Source organism: Girardinichthys multiradiatus, chromosome 12 (assembly GCF_021462225.1).
Source record: "Girardinichthys multiradiatus isolate DD_20200921_A chromosome 12, DD_fGirMul_XY1, whole genome shotgun sequence".
Taxonomy (NCBI): Eukaryota; Metazoa; Chordata; class Actinopteri; order Cyprinodontiformes; family Goodeidae; genus Girardinichthys; species Girardinichthys multiradiatus.
In genome coordinates, this window is record NC_061805.1 from 11,033,908 (window position 1) to 11,051,272 (window position 17,365).

Genomic DNA, 17,365 nt, shown 5'->3' on the forward strand with positions numbered 1-17,365 from the left:
CGGACTTACATGGAGAACAAGAGTGCTGCGTGTCACCCGGTCCACAGGCTTGTAGAGGAGAGCTGTGGAGGAGGAAGAGTCAGCTCACAAGGGTGGTAAAAAATGTATTCCAATACCAGTAAGAAATGCTTTTTAGTCAGAATCAATACTCACTTTCCAGAGAATTTTTAGCTGACTGGTCTTTGCATTCCTTTGTGCTTTTCACTTTGAGATTCTGACAGAGATAACAGGAAAAACAAAGAAAGCAAAAACAAAACACCCTCATTAATTCACAGTAAGCTCCACTGACTGCAGCTGTGCAACTCTTTAAGCTGTGCAGAAAACTGCCCTGTCATCACTTGTCTCAGGCGGCAGTCCAACATCAATCCCCTACATGCTGAGGTCCCGCCGTGCGTAGCATGACTACATACCTCAGATATCTCTGCAAACTGAGCGTTTGCCTGGCAGCACTTGTCAGCCGTCTCCACAGCAACCTTATAGTTATCCACAAAGGCCCGGTACACTCCGAGCTGGCTGGCCTGCAGTGAACAGAGACAGCACAGATTAGACTCACTCCTTAGCAGAAGATAGATTTTATTGGTGACTGCTATTGCAACGTCGCAGCACGACATGCTCGGGCCTCAAGTCACCTAACTGACACAGCTGAGTGTTATTCAGAGTTCGCTTCTATATATAAACCTCTTTACGTATGTTTCTTTAATCTTTTGCCTTCAGCAGCGAACACTGAGGTAACCCTTTATGCATCAACCTCCTACAGAGCCTTCCATGCTCCTTTACTGCTTTTAATGTGGTGAAGCGACTCTTTTATCTGGCCAGGAGATGCCTTCAGGCAGTCTACTCAGATGTAAGCTCCACCAAGAGCCACCGAGCATTAAAATTAGAGCCAGAAACGATCACCTTTTCACTCTGTAAGTCTTTGCTCTTTAAACAATCATTAACAATCAAGGAATGACATTTAAGCAGGGCTGTAATTAGTTTTTGAAAGTTACTCACATGCTAAATGGTGGTGTCTTTGATGAAAAAACCCACAAGCTATGTGGTGCTTCTTGTTATCTGATGCTGGGTATTCTTACCCACAGAAAGATTTAAATCAGGTGAAACAACAACCACTCTGCTTTTGGTATTTTTGCAGTTGTTGGAGGTAAAAGTTGTTCAAATGTAAATCACATAATGATGATAATCACATCATTTTACCCATACCAGCCAATCTTATACTTAATTTTTTTTTCCTGGGTTCAGACTTCCTTATTTATGTTTTTTAGTATTAGCCTCAGCTTCAAGTTGGACCAAAGTGAGTGGAAAAACGAGTTTTGCGTGTCTAAGCATTTGTCAAGACATGTTGACTTTTCTCTTGAATGCAATCACCCATATAAAAACAAAAGGTGTTACATCTCATTTTTACAAGGAATCATTTCACGTGGCTAACACAAACGCGGTACCGCCAAGATTTATGGGAGAGCGCCACAATTTTAGATTCACATATGAACCAATCCCACCGAAAGGGAAGTCAAAACCTGTGTACCAGCTTTTGGAAGAGGTCGCCCACACACTGCTGGTGGCTCCAGTCTTTGACTCGGGGCAGCAGAGCGTCGTAAAAGTCCTTGTGGATCTCATGGAGCTCGGGCACTTTGAAAAAGATTGTCTCTATCTCCTGGATGGTCAACATCGGCTGGGAGGTTGTGGCTGCGGCCTTCAGAGGCTTCATAGGCTACAAGAAAAAGAAACACAGGCAGTTTGTCAGACAGTGTCAAAAAGTCTACCTTAAATGTGTATTTAGAAATTCTTAAGCACTGCACTCTATCAAAATACCCAGTTAATCAGTTTTTTAAAAGGACTTTATCTGATTAGTGTTTTCGTTTATTTGCATCCAGCAAATGTTTATTATTTATTTATTATTGGTTTTCAGGCATGTCATGTGCACAGATGTATCTGGATTTTCTGAAGCATACACATACGTACTATACAATGCCTGTTAAGTTTATTTTATTTATTTAAACACCAGTACAAAATGCGTTGTCTTTTGCCAATATGCTGATTTCCTGAAACATCCTCACTGGCAGCCATTCAAACAATTAAATAGGGACTAAATATATAGCTACCAACAATTTTCACATAATTAGCTTTTCATACATCTGTTTTTATATCTCAATTTTTCTATTTAATTAAATAATTGTTCTTGTGATTTGTAACTATTATGGTCTGTTTTCTTCCAAACTTGAAATGCATTTTTTTGGGAACTCCTTTGGCACCAGATCATATTAAACATCTAATCAATGCTGCTGTTAAACAACACTGTGAGCAATATGTGTTCTTCATCAATGAGACCAAAGGTCTTCCTCGGACAGAGATCTCTGCCTCCAGATCCATGTCGGGAAGATCTCACACAGAGATGCTCCCAAAATAAGATCTAACCTGCATCATTCCTTTAGGGTGTTTTATTTTTTTTAACTTGTGAAAAAACACCTTAAAAAGGTATAGTGCTGTGAAAATGGATTTGTGTTCTCAAAAATGTCTTCAGGTTTTACTTTTTTGTCCCACTTGGATGTTTTAAGTCATTGAAAAATATTTTTCATACAGAGACAACCTGAGAAAACAAAATTCAGTTTTCAAGTGATGATTTTACCATGTGAAAAAAATATCATACCCTCCACCACTTGTTAAATCTGTTAAACTGTGATTAACCACATTTTTCCTAGCCACACCTCGGTCTGTTTACTGTCAAACCTGTAGAAACAAGAAATCAGTTGCATAGAACCTGTCTGACAACATGAAGTAGGCTAAAATATCTCAAAAACCAACACATCATGCCCTGAGCTAAACAAATTCAAGAACAGTTGAGAAACAAAAGTCAATCACATATCAGCTTCCAAACAGCTACAAAGTAATTTCTAAGACTTTAGGAGTCCACTAAACCACAGTGAGATCTATTATCTGCAACTAGTGAAAATATGGAACAGGTCTATTAAAATTACTCCAGGGGAGCATCAGGTCACAAAAAACAGAACAATATAAAGCACTGTAGGCCTCACCTGCCTCAGATGAGGTCAATGTTCACGATTCAACAGTTCAAAAAGTTATTGAAACACTTTTTCGTTTATTAAATAACAGAATTAATCAAAAATGCTGATATTGAAATTCATTTGATCATCTAAAACAATTAAGCGCAACAAAAGACCAAAAACAAAAGAAATTTAAAAGGGAGCAAAAATCTTTTTTACAGACAGAATATGTCTTGTACCTTACACAGTATAACTAGTAGTCCTGACTATAGAAAACTGACCAACCAATCACACCAAGGATGCATAAAATAATTAGCGATTCTAACATGTGTATTAGATAAATTAGATTAAAATTGCATGTGTCTAATTACCGCCATCTCTTAGTAAATTAGCCGATTCCGGTCAACCAGACAATTATTTGAATGTATATGTTAAACATAGAAGCTATATATAGCATAAAGAGCTTTTACATACTATCAGCACGGCCTCCAGGTGGCTGAGGTAGGTTTCCTCACTGGCCAGGATCCCAGACAGGACCCACTTCCTCATTTCCTGCCCCTTTTCCTGTTCCAGCTCCACCTGATACAAACATGGTATGGGGCAAAGAAAAAGAAACGCTCACAGATTTGAAGAGATTGTATTTCTTACTGACAACAACTTGACATGCAAAACATAAATGTGGTTAAAATTTAATAAATAGAAGACGTTTAAGACTTTTTAAGGACACAGATTTGTAAACCTGAAACCTGAAATTTGTAAACCTGAAACGTTATCACGCTTTGTAGGAGTTTTACATTCCAAGAGGCCTGCACCAGACACTCCTTGCCTCTTACAAAAGACAAATGTTTGGATTTTTTTCCCCTCACCAAGGAGTTAAACAGGTCAAAGACATCAGTCTTTTGAGTCAGAATAACTGTCAGTAAAAAAAACTTGGCAGAGGAGTGAACTGAGCAGCATCAAGTTCTGCTATTGTTTGTGCTGGATGAAAAAGGAGCAGAATGTTGCTTGAACCCATGCACCCCAACCTCCACCACGATTTAGGCTTTGAAAATTGCCATCAGAGGATAAGAATACCACAGATAGAAGGAGGACGGAGCAGAAAGGGGGAGGGACGTTTAGTCTTTTGAACACGTGTTTAGCCACAGTATGCTTGTTGACTGTGTGCGCTCTTTTCACTGACGCCCTGCCTCACAATGAAAAGCCTTCCCCATCTGGGAGCTATATGCTGCTCTCTATTTAATTGGTGGCATGTGGGTGCATCGGTGGGTGTTATTGGCATTTTTATTTAGATTCTGACCAACAGCATAGCAACACAACTATGGAAACAGAGAATATTACAATAGAAACATCAAGTAATTTTACATTTTAATTTGTTATACTGAAACTTTTATGATCCAGCAAGTAAATCTATTATAAGCGAATGTACTTGGATTGAGTCAAATTAACCTAAGAATCCCAAAGAATCAGCTCTTCCAGCTAGATTTAAATTTTCTTTTGAGTGAATGTAAATAGAACTCAATATACTAATTCAAAGACAATATTTAAGTAATATTAGTAACTTAAACACATTTTAAATGTATAGTTTGGATTAACTGAGGTGCAGTCTTGATGTCCCTTGAACCTTTTCATGTTTTCTTAAATTACAACCAGAACTTTAACAAGTTTTACTGGGATTTATTGTGAAACACCAACACAAAGTAGTGCTTAACTTTGAAGTTAAAGCAACATTTTAATTGTTTTAAAAACTTTGCACAAATAAAAATCAGGACAGTTTGGCATACAAATGTGTTCAGTCCCATTTAATCTAATATTCTTAAATAAATCAAGTGTAGCAAAATGCCTTACTATAAGTGCAACTGTCCAGCAAGTCAGATCTAAGTTTCTGGTGTGCATGAAAAACACTAAGTGGAGGTAAGCTAAGTCATTATCCCCAATGTGAAATATGGTGGTGCTACCATCATGCTGAGGGGGGGCTTTTCTTGAACAGGGATAAGGAAGATGGTCTGAGTTAATGGGAAGATACATGGACCTAAATACATGGCAAACCTGGAAAAAAACCTGGAAAAGATCTGAGGCTAGGGCAGAGGTTCAACTCCCAGCAGGAGAAAGGCACTAAACATACAGCCAGAGCTACAATGGAATGGTTTAGTTTAAAGCTTAATCATGTGTTCAAATGGCCCAGTCAAAGTCCAGACCAACTGAGAAGGGCAAGAATTGAAAATAAATAATCAGCCGCTCTCGATCCAATCTGACCGAAGTGTCTGTAGATTATGCTGTTCATTCAATAGGTTGATTTATTTTACTGCATCAAGCCATTAAAAACAGCTTTAATGTTTTTTTGAGGGTCTAAATCAGCTTTTTTTTCTCCACATATTTAATCTGAGAACCTCGATGGTTAGTATAAAAGTTGTGGAAAACAGTCAAACAGACAACAACACACATCATACGAAAACAGCTGATTTGTGTTTTCAAATCCCAAAATAATTAACAAGTGATGTAAAGTTCACTGGAACAAAATACCAGTGGCAATTCTGTTAGATGCATTTTTCATGCTTTCAAGCATGTGAAAGATTATGTTGTAGCCTCATTTTAAGCAGACAAAAAGAATAAAGGGTTGAAGTAGTTATACATAGCTGAATAACACGAAAGAAATTATGCTGATAATGAAAAAAATCCATCTACCCAAAATGAGAAAACAAATGTTGCTTGTTCTTGTTAATTACCACAGATAGCAGAAAAAAACAAAGCAACAACTTCTTAGCTTGGAAGGAGGAAAACACAGACACTGAATGTTGTGGAACGGAGCGTGGACAGAGGACACTGAAGGACAATGCAGTGACAAAGAGCCAAAAGCAGCAGCAGAAGCAGCTGACAGATAACGTGTCAGGGTTGTCTGCTGCAGTAACTTTACCGACTGGGTGGACTCCAGAGAACCGGAGGACTGCGTGTCTCGGCTGTTCCGGTTCTTGGAGCGGAGCCGTGGCGAGGAGGAAGGAGACCCGCTGAAAGATGGAGGCTCGTGGCGAGGCTGGTGCTCCTCGGAATGCTCCAGGTCATAGCCATATGACGGAGGGTTTTCGATGTAGGGAGCGTCTAGGAGAAAACAGGCAAACAAAGGACAATAGTCACATGGTGTGCTGGTATACTACTAGGTCATGTAGTTAACACAGAGACACATTATGGGCAAGGCACCAAGTTGAAGCACCATTTCCAGCTGGAATCCTAACCCGATGTCATTGCAGGATAACATCTGTGCTAGTGTGTTGGTCAGTTTGTGCAGTGGTCACTTCTGAAAAGGTCTTTGGTGTAAAATTACAGTTAAGATATAAAAGCTGATAAAATGTGTGTCTAAGAGGGCATGGCGGTGACCCGGGCGACCTTTGCTGCATGTCTTTCCTCTCTCCTCCCCTTTCCTGTCAGCATACTGTCGAACAAAATGAGAAAAATAAAGGCCACTAGTTTTATTTGGCTGTCACTGGTAAGAACATCTGCAGTAGAGCTATTATTCAGTATTAACTGAACTGATTATTTTTTTAAAGCCAGCTGAATTAATTTTTCTAAGTGTAAAAACATAAAGCAACTATAATTCCAAAATGTATGGCATGTCAAACTCCTTTAAGCCAATACATTGTACAATTGAGATGGAGTGTCTGAGCAGCAGTTTTTATGGGTTTCCACAGATTCTCTATTAGGCTTAGGTCTGGGGTTATACTGGGCCATCATCCCATTGTAGCTCGAGCTTTATGTTTAGGGTTGTGAACCTCCACCCTAGCAACAAGTCTTTTTCAGCCTCTATAGGTTTACTTCCAGGTGTGTCCTTTATTTATCTCCTGCCATCTTCGCTTCACCTCTGACCGCCTTCTCTGTCCCTGCTGAGGAAAAGCATCCACAGAGCATGATGCGGCCACCACCATGTTTTTATGGGGCTGCAAATTTCACGTAGGTCAAAAAAACTTTCATCTTGTCACTATTAAACAAAGGCCAGATTTGTGGAGTGTAGAACCTATAGCTGCTCTGTCAAACGATGCTCCTACCTGAGCTGTGGGGCTCTACAGCTCCTACAGAGTTACCATGGGATTTATGGCTGCTTCTGTCATTAGTGCCTGCATTCACTGTCCAATAAGTTAAGGGAGATAAGTTAGGTCTGCAGGATTTTACAAAACCATGAAATGGCAATAACATCGTTTCAATTTCCTATGATATTAGTTGCATTACATTCACATCCATCTGTCACAGCTATTAGCATTTACAAAACAGAGAGTCCCTCAAACAGCCTGAGTATAACAATGGCAATATCAATTAATTTTGTTCTGTCATTTATTGCTTAAACTTCACATGAAAGAATCGGGTAGTTAACTATGACATACAGGTCCTTCTCAAAATATTAGCATATTGTGATAAAGTTCATTATTTTCCATAATGTCATGATGAAAATTTAACATTCATATATTTTAGATTCATTGCACACTAACTGAAATATTTCAGGTCTTTTATTGTCTTAATACGGATGATTTTGGCATACAGCTCATGAAAACCCAAAATTCCTATCTCACAAAATTAGCATATTTCATCCGACCAATAAAAGAAAAGTGTTTTTAATACAAAAAACATCAACCTTCAAATAATCATGTACAGTTATGCACTCAATACTTGGTCGGGAATCCTTTTGCAGAAATGACTGCTTCAATGCGGCGTGGCATGGAGGCAATCAGCCTGTGGCACTGCTGAGGTCTTATGGAGGCCCAGGATGCTTCGATAGCGGCCTTTAGCTCATCCAGAGTGTTGGGTCTTGAGTCTCTCAATGTTCTCTTCACAATATCCCACAGATTCTCTATGGGGTTCAGGTCAGGAGAGTTGGCAGGCCAATTGAGCACAGTGATACCATGGTCAGTAAACCATTTACCAGTGGTTTTGGCACTGTGAGCAGGTGCCAGGTCGTGCTGAAAAATGAAGCATGAAGTGCTCCAAAATCTCCTGATAGCTAGCTGCATTGACCCTGCCCTTGATAAAACACAGTGAACCAACACCAGCAGCTGACACGGCACCCCAGACCATCACTGAGTGTGGGTACTTGACACTGGACTTCTGGCATTTTGGCATTTCCTTCTCCCCAGTTTTCCTCCAGACTCTGGCACCTTGATTTCCGAATGACATGCAGAATTTGCTTTCATCCGAAAAAAGTACTTTGGACCACTGAGCAACAGTCCATTGCTGCTTCTCTGTAGCCCAGGTCAGGCGCTTCTGCCACTGTTTCTGGTTCAAAAGTGGCTTGACCTGGGGAATGCGGCACCTGTAGCCCATTGCCTGCACACGCCTGTGCACGGTGGCTCTGGATGTTTCTACTCCAGACTCAGTCCACTGCTTCCGCAGGTCCCCCAAGGTCTGGAATCGGCCCTTCTCCACAATCTTCCTCAGGGTCCGGTCACCTCTTCTCGTTGTGCAGCGTTTTCTGCCACACCTTTTCCTTCCCACAGACTTCCCACTGAGGTGCTTTGATACAGCACTCTGGGAACAGCCTATTCGTTCAGAAATGTCTTTCTGTGTCTTACCCTCTTGCTTGAGGGTGTCAATAGTGGCCTTCTGGACAGCAGTCAGGTCGGCAGTCTTACCCATGATTGGGGTTTTGAGTGATGAACCAGGCTGGGAGTTTTAAAGGCCTCAGGAATCTTTTGCACGTGTTTAGAGTTAACTCGTTGATTCAGATGATTAGGTTCATAGCTCGTTTAGAGACCCTTTTAATGATATGCTAATTTTGTGAGATAGGAATTTTGGGTTTTCATGAGCTGTATGCCAAAATCATCTGTATTAAGACAATAAAAGACCTGAAATATTTCAGTTAGTGTGCAATGAATCTAAAATATATGAATGTAAAATTTTCATCATGACATTATGGAAAATAATGAACTTTATCACAATATGCTAATATTTTGAGAAGGACCTGTATTGTTCATTGTGTGTGTTGGGTTTGTATACAGTATAAAACTAGTTAGAAACACAAATTTTCAAAGAAAACCCTTGTATGTATTACAGTGGTTATTATGATGTTAACAGCAGACAATAAATTTTAAGCAGCTCGTCTGTTTCAATGTTTACCTCAATAAACCTGTGACCTACATAAGTCCAGCATACAGTCCCAGTCACCGAGGTGAAGTCAGGAAAGTGGACAAACAAGTGAAAAGGCAGGACAAACACATGTGCCCTGCTCATTATACAATGTCTTCCTTCACCTACATGCTTTACGTTGTAAGGGAACGGGACCATGTAGCTTGGGGTGAGATTCACTTCTAACTCACGTATTCAAGGAAGTCTTAAAACTCACAGAGCAACAGATCGTTATCAGAATCCTGTAAAAAAGGCACAAAAGTAGAGCTCAGCGTGGGTCATGTCGCAACAGAAATGCCCGCAGCCAGCTTGTGCTGGAAAAACACGTCAGGAATATATATATGACACTTATCATTCAGTCTTTTTAAGATTAGCAGTCTGCATACTGTAATTACTGTCAGCCACACTAACTCACCAACACATATAATCATTATGATCTTTACTGTTCTCAAGTATTTGGCAGCTCACTGATAGAATATAACAAACATCTAAAAAAGTAGTCCAAAAAAGTAGTCAGAAGAAAGAGGATGTCAAAGATCTCTTGCGAAGTATTTTAAGAGGACAGCATAAAACTGGTTTACCGCAGCATGAAAACAGGAAAATAAAGGATTCCGGAAACTGGGGGAAAACGGAGCCATGTCACTCCGGAGAGACTAGAGGACTTGACATCCAACAAACACTCAAACCCAGGAGGCAAGGATTAAAAAGGAGACTAGGGCAGTGCAAGCAGCTTCAGCAAACTGAGGAAGTTCTACAGAAAGGGTACACTGTGCTCAAGACATCTAATACAGCAGGCCTAGAAAAGGATGAGCAACACATCCTCCCTGAGGAAACCGGCTCAGCGCCACCAAAACAAACTGTTTTAAGAGCCAGAACTTATCACAGCTACATCAGGCAAGGTATTAAAAAAATGTGCTCTTGAACCTTTACACTGAGACGTTTCTGTCCTATATGGAAACAAGTTGCTGGATGTGGTCAGTGTGAGAAAACTGACATTACAATAGACCCTCAGTGAGTGGATTTGTTGTAGCGATCACAAGGACGCCAACTGAGGAAGTGTCCAGGCAGGTCTGCCCGGAAAATTTTGCAATTCATTTGATCCCGATAGGAAACAGGCTTTCCACACAAGGTCGTCTCTGCGCAAACAGACCTTACTCATACTCCTAACACAGCCCCCTAAAGTCACAGCCGTTGTATTTACATCCCATGTTTACAGAGCCCCTACACTTTGAAGGGCAGAGATGCATAGTTTAATAGTCTAATAAATAGCTTCTGAGGCACTTTAACACACTATTTTTACAACGTTTTCCCCGTTGTGCCTCAGGCAGCAGTAGTTGCATATGATTTTAAAGCAATCTACCCCAAAACAATCGTCAGTCCTCTTTACTGCCAATTTGAAAGGGTGTTCCCCAAGGTTCTGTACTTGGAACAATCTTATTATTGCTTATTAACATAGTCTTTATTGTCTCAACACAGTTTGTTTTTTTGGCACAGGTTTTTATTTATGGAGTTGTTTTGAATCTACAGCTAATATTCAGTTTTTACACTAGTTCCAAACTGTGCTGAGACAAATTCCGTGTTTTTAAATCTAAGAAATCCTGATAATGGTAATAGGAACTTTCCTTCACTCTTTAATACAATTACAGTAAAAATGCATTACCTTAATGATCTATGCAGGGTTGTGGGGATACCAAGTTCGAAAGTAAATTGTTTAAGCAGGACCCAGAAGTCTTGGACTAAATTAATCTTAAATCTTAATTGTGGACAGACAGCTAAATCCACAGTCCAATACTGTAACGATTTCTCCTAGCAGGTCAATGTTTAACACCATCATGTCCGTATTGATGAAATGATGGGTGACATGGAGGTGACCAACATAATATTAGTCAGAAGGCTTTGCTGGTTGACTGACGGCCATATTTCATACAAGCCTGCAGCCAACCAGGGCTTCTAAAGTCTCTTGACTCTATAAAACTCCAAGGCATAATTATAACAGAGTGTTTTATTGATAGAATATAGACACCCTGTACATTTATTTTACTCTTCCGATTTAAAAAAAGATAAAAAATAATACAAATAGTTTCCGCGTAGTAGATTTGTGTTACTTCGACCTAAAATATTTTTTTCTGTTTTATGTAACAGGCACATCTGCCTTTAATGGATTTCCCGTAAATCAGTCGAAACGTACATACAGAGAGACGAGTTGAACTGCTCCCTCAAACTATGGTCGACTGATAGAAACCCATAATTGATATCCACTCCACTGTAACTAGACAGCCCTTATTTTGCGTGACTCACAGTATTAGGCATAAAGCTGTAGGGTGGTAAAGATGGCACTGATCATGATGACATGCCTGCCTGCCCAAAAAACTGTGTGCAGCTTAAAATCCTTTCAAGCTCTGCAATCGAAACGTAATAAATACATTCTAATGACGTTACATAAGACTAAACAGCTGTGGGTTTGAGCTCTGTAGAGTGGGGATCAGAGAGGAGCTGATTTCACTTTGGGCCGTCACTGAACTCTTTAAATCTGTTTTTCAAGAATTTCATTTAAACCTATTCCAGTGAGTCAGGTTTAACCACATATAATACAAAGATACACATGTGACATTTAGCTTTAAAAGGATTTTTTTCCCTTCTGTTTTTTGTACTGACACCCAGAACATTTTTAAAAATAGACCCACAGAATATACAAACCCTCTGCCAAACAAAGTGGCTCCTAAATCTCAAGCCTGTTTCTAGTGAACAATTAGTCATCATGAAGTAGTTTTCCTTCCTGCAACATGTGAACAGGACACACTCTCAGGACAGTTACAACAAGCCTGCTGGACATTCACCCATGACAAAGCAAAGCCACATTCAAAGCCCTGATCCTAATCCATACAGATGAACTAAAATAAAACAGATAGAGAGGGAGTGACAGATGTGCAGAAGAGACAAAGTCAGCTTCTCTTTCACTGAAATAACGAAGTACCTCAGTTTTGCTATGAGACAGCCTTTAGGAGACTCACATTTTCCATTTTAACTTCTGTTAAAACTGACAGCGATGAGATTAATGTCCTTATGTAGCAGCAAACACATGAAGGCTGTTCCAGATCACAGCAGTCTTTGCTTCTGCTGATTCATGCTGGAGGAGAACAAGGTCAAAAGTTGCAGTCTAATATCTGATTACTGAACCTTGATTCACCATAGCCATAGGGGACCACAGGGGAAAAATATCAATTTTCTTAGACTAATAGCATCAAATTCAGACACCAGTTCCCAAAAGTAAAAATCAACAGAGCAAAAAGGTCGATGGATCGAGCCCAGCTGGAACCAGAATAGCAGCATCCATATTCCCCCCGTTCACCAATAAGAAAACAGAACACAGTCCAGACTCGTGAGTGCACAGGGACAATCAACGCCGACTTATTGCTCCCTGCTGTGACCATACTGATCATCCACGCAGAGGACAGCCAGGTGATGGACAGATATTTGATCACAAGTTCCCCCAAATAAACAATGATTGATTAATGCAGCTCAGAATAGGCCTGAATTTGAAATTTAAGCATTTAATGCTCACAGAAAGGAATAAACGTCCAGTGAAGGAAGGCCTGATGCCAGTGTGAGAGGTTTAAAATAAAAGCTTGTCAGTACTGTATGGGTCCAGAAAATGGATTCTGATCTGGACTGTGCCGTCACTGGGGAGACAGGAACAGCAGGGAGGGTGCCGCAAACAATCATCTTGACTGTGAACTCTGAAGACTTGAAGTTGTTCTGTGCAGGACACTCTGCATGTACTAAATTATTTTTATATGTAAAAGCTAATTTTGCCTCATCCTGTAACCAGGCCATCTGTCATGCCATATTCAGACACAAGTTGTGGGTTTTGGGGCAGAGTGTAACAAATGCAAGCAAGCGTCACACCTTATCGCTTTTGTAAAGCGTCTGCTGAGTTAGGAGATCTGCTGAGGTCCACCAGCACATGGTTCCGATTGGTTGTAAGAAAACCTAAAATTAGTGCCAGCCATATAGCGGGCAAGGGTCAGAAATGAGCCGCCCAGCTCCCGTGCACCTATTAATCAATGTACATTGAAATAGCTCAGGTGATCAGACTTCACCTCATAATGTGCCACATTACAGATAATGACGTCTGATAACTGCTGCAATCTGGTAAAATAAACAGACTCTTGTGTTAAATGCACAAAAGGTTTGCTCATTGTCATTAAGAGGAATCAATCGTTCCTAAACTTGCTTTTTGAATTTAGAATTTGCACTAGAAGCTGTGAAGAACTTCAACCATTTTGCTGGTATTAAATCGACAGATGACAAAAACTCTTCTGACAGGCGAGTAGAGACAAGAAGAGAAAAACAAATCAGTGGCCTCTTGGTTCACTGAAATATTTATGTACATATGTAAACGGGATTAAATATTAGTGAACGAATGTGACCTGATGTGTTTTAATGTGACTGGAAACAGAGAATCTTCACATTTAACACAATGTTTGATCCACCAACGAACTGGGCCTGTACTGGCTCAACCAAACCATCTCCGATTTACTTTATTTAAGAACACAGTCCCAAAAATCAGTGCAATGTCTTCTAGTTTTTACATGGGTTTTGTTAAGTCAAGACATCAGCTGTTGAGATTGATATTCATTTATCTTCTATGGCTGTAAAGTGCTTTGCAAAAGTATTCATACCCCTTCAAGTTTTCTACATTTGTTCGCATTGCAACTGCAAACTTTAATGTGTGTATTCAATGTATTGGGCTTCTATGGGACGAACTCAAAGTAGGATATTTGTATTCATCTCCTTTTTCTCTGTTTTTCCTGAACAAAACCCTTGTCAACCAATGGCTTTAAATAGTAAATATAGTCTAATATAAACACATTCCAGTAAGACCTTTAGAGATTTGTTAGGAAGGAGCACTGCAGACAGGTTAGGGAGAGGAAAAAAATATCCCAAGTTTCGAGGAGCTGGATGAGGTGTCTGGAGAGAGGGACATCTGGGTGTCTCTGCTGAGTCTGCTGCCCCCGCGTCCCGGTCCCGGATAAGCGGAAGACTACGAGTACGAAGAAACTGGGACACCCATGCATCATTTATTTTTCACTTCTCACTGGTCCGTCACAATGAATCACAATGGAGGACTTCACATTGTGCTTGTGATAAAATGTAAAACTTGTTTAAGATGAATAAATACTTGACAGCCAATGTAGAGAAAATTTTGAAAAGTGATCATATCTAGCAGAGTAGGTCTGAAAACATATCTTCATTTATATGTGCTGCCATTTACATCACTTTGAGGTAAAAGACTGGCCAAAATGAAAAACTCTCTGTATCACATAAAAACAAGGTCCACAGGTCAGGCTCCTGTAAGGGAGGTGAACACATGCAACACTTAACATTTCATTAACCACTTCCCTCCACACCCCACAAGCAGCTGAGACATTCCATAAACACTTGGCCTGCCAGCCTGCAGGACAGAGGGCCCTTTGAGTGGGACCAGGGAGGGGAGCTGAGCCTGCAGGTCCAGAGGGCTGAGGCTGACCACGAGGGAGGATCACCGAGGTAGAGGGAGGTCTTCATCCACAAAAATATGCCAAACATTGCTTTCTATCAAGATCGCACATGGAGAGATGTATGCTGTTATGTAAGTGAACAGTGGGATTAACAGGAATGTTTAGAATTAACAGTTGAGCGTTGCTTGCATTCAAGTGTGTCTGTTCTGCTTTCTGATTGGCAAGGAAACAAAGACTAATCATGCCTTCTACTGTTAGAGCAGCTGGGGTGGTCTGGCCTGGTGTACTGATGAACTGCCAGCCTTTGAGCTGGAGAACAGGTGTCTTACTTTCACTCATAAATACATCACCGCACCAAGAGCCGCCAGGACTTCCTCTTGTACGCCTACGTTTACTTTAGGAAAGGGAGAGGCTGAATTCTTTCGCGACCACCGGAGCTCAGCTGTTGATACGCAGGTACGACGACAGGTCTGTCTGGGCTTCTACGAGGGACCTCAAATATCCATGAGTCTGCAATTAACTGAGAGGGCAGACTTGCACCAGTGTGACTCCTGCAGAGGCAGCAGTTTTTGCCAGCCTCTGGGCTGAAGCAGAGGCGTTCAGACAGACACTAATGGAGCGGCGGCCCCAGATAGACCACTTTATGGGCCAAATATCCTGACTGAGGCGGTCTCAGCTAAATGCATCCTAAAAGACAATCTGTTGGTTTTTGCGAGGATTATTATTAAATTAATGGGAGATTTAGTATCCTTTTTTAGCCGACCTTTTCTTTAACACACAGAGAGTCAAGACCCTTCCTCAGTCGTGGCATAATGCCTGAAGAGGCACAGGCATGTCAGCGACGTGATGATAATTAATTATGCAAAAATTACCCATCAGAAAGTTGGCCTCTTTAAAAGGTCCACAGCTAATCAGCAGCGATATTTAACAGCCAGGGTTGACAACTGGCCTAGATAACCAGAAACCAGGAGGCAATGCTCATTTATCTACTCTGTAGAGATGTGTCGGTTTTCAAGAAGACTTAACAGGAGAATAAAGTCAAGAGACATTGGGACAAGCAAAGCTTTGTCTGTGACAACGAGGAGATGTCGCTAATGGTAAATCACACATTTTGCTGAAGAAGAGAGAAACTGCCCCCACACCAGATGCGCATCACACAACATCAGCAGGACCCATGTCGGCTCACTCTGCAGGATATCGATAGCAAAACCCATATTTAGTCATCTATGTTTTTTATTTGTGTGATTTTAAAGTACATGAAGGTGAATGAATATTGCAAAAATATCCCGATCCCTTGAATATTTTTCCTTTTTGTCACGTTACAACTACAAACTTATATTTGTAAAGGGGAAGAAAAACATAATTTGTCTTTACAAATAAAAATCTGACAAGTGGCGATCATTTGTATTCAGCCCCCCGGTCACTTTGTAAAACTACCACTTAATGTATTTCCAGCTCCAGATCTTCAGGGGTTCGTCTCTACAAGCTTTGCCCATCTAGAGACTGAAATCTTTGCCCAGTCCTCTTTGCAAAATAGTTCAAGCTCAAGCAGACTGGATATCTGTAGACATACCTTTTCAAGACTTTGACTGGGCCATTCTAACATAACTATACTTTGATCTAAATCATTTATTGTAGCTGTGGCTGCACATAAATATCTGACAGGTTTGCCGCACACTCTAGCTGCAGATGATGAACAACAGTGCATATGAGATATTCAAAGGTTGGGATATTGTTTTATAATCTAACCTTGCTTTAAACTTCTCCCCAGCTTTCTCCCTGACCGATCTGCTATGTCCATTGGTCTTCATGACGTTGTTTGTCTTCTAATTTTCTCTAACAAACCTCTGAGGCCTTCACAGAACTACTGTATTTATACTTAGTGTATATATGGAGTAAGAAGCATGGTTACAGCACTGACATTGGTTTGACTTGTTTGGTTTAGTGATAAATGTAGCCAAACCAAATATTCCAAATGCTGCTTAAAAGGCCATAAAGCAACAAACAAAGGGGCAGTTTTTCCAAAACCCTAACTTCCAGCCAGCTTCCAGTCTGACGCCTAATCCAGCAATGTGCCACGTAATGTCGTTGCAAAATCAGAAAGTAAACCCAGACTGCTGGTAATCCGCAGAGCAAGGTCCACATGAGACAGCTGTGCCCTTAGGTCAGGAACTCAGAACAAAGGCTGCACCTCAGGCTCTGAGACACCGGGACTTAGTGGGGAACCAGAGATCTTCCACAGGAAAGGTCAGCTGACTGGTCACATGATGAACCACTGCTTGTTATAACATCTGTGAGCCTTTGATTCCACTGCTGACCACAGAAATGGTAGACAAAAGAAAACTATCACAACCACTCAATGCCCGCCTACTGTATTTCACAGTCCTTGTCACCATGACAACTGAGAGGTTAGCTTTAATGACTATTTACACTTTTAGTCTACAGCCGGCTATTTTTAAATGGAAATAAGATAAACACCCTGTATACCTGGGGGGGGGACCCAGATGATTTCAACATATCAGTCATCCAAGCTTCATGCTAGGTTACACTTAATGCTGATTATGTCACAGAATATCTGCTTGTTTGTCACATGTTGTGTGTCAAGAAGCTTTAGGCTGGATATTTGTATGACAAAAAAACATGTTCTGCTCATCTGCCTAATCCAGTCCTCAGTGGATCGCTTTCACACTGAAACACACACCTATCCACACACATCACACCCACTTTGGCCAGAGTGGCTTCAGTCAGCAACAACACATCCAT

General features: G+C 40.7%; 1 protein-coding gene across 1 annotated transcript in view; it reads right to left on the minus strand.

Moving 5' to 3' along the window:
* Positions 1–17,365, minus strand: part of si:dkey-91m11.5 (PH_BCR_vertebrate and RhoGAP_Bcr domain-containing protein) — a 45,415-nt gene that overhangs the window by 23,285 nt on the left and 4,765 nt on the right. Inside the window, exons 2-7 of the mRNA XM_047382005.1 lie at positions 5,911–6,092; positions 3,474–3,578; positions 1,523–1,708; positions 411–518; positions 154–214; positions 10–62 (exon numbers count right to left, since the gene is read on the minus strand). Of these exons, the coding sequence (XP_047237961.1) occupies positions 10–62; positions 154–214; positions 411–518; positions 1,523–1,708; positions 3,474–3,578; positions 5,911–6,092 (695 nt within the window). The remainder of the gene's footprint in view (positions 1–9; positions 63–153; positions 215–410; positions 519–1,522; positions 1,709–3,473; positions 3,579–5,910; positions 6,093–17,365) is intronic.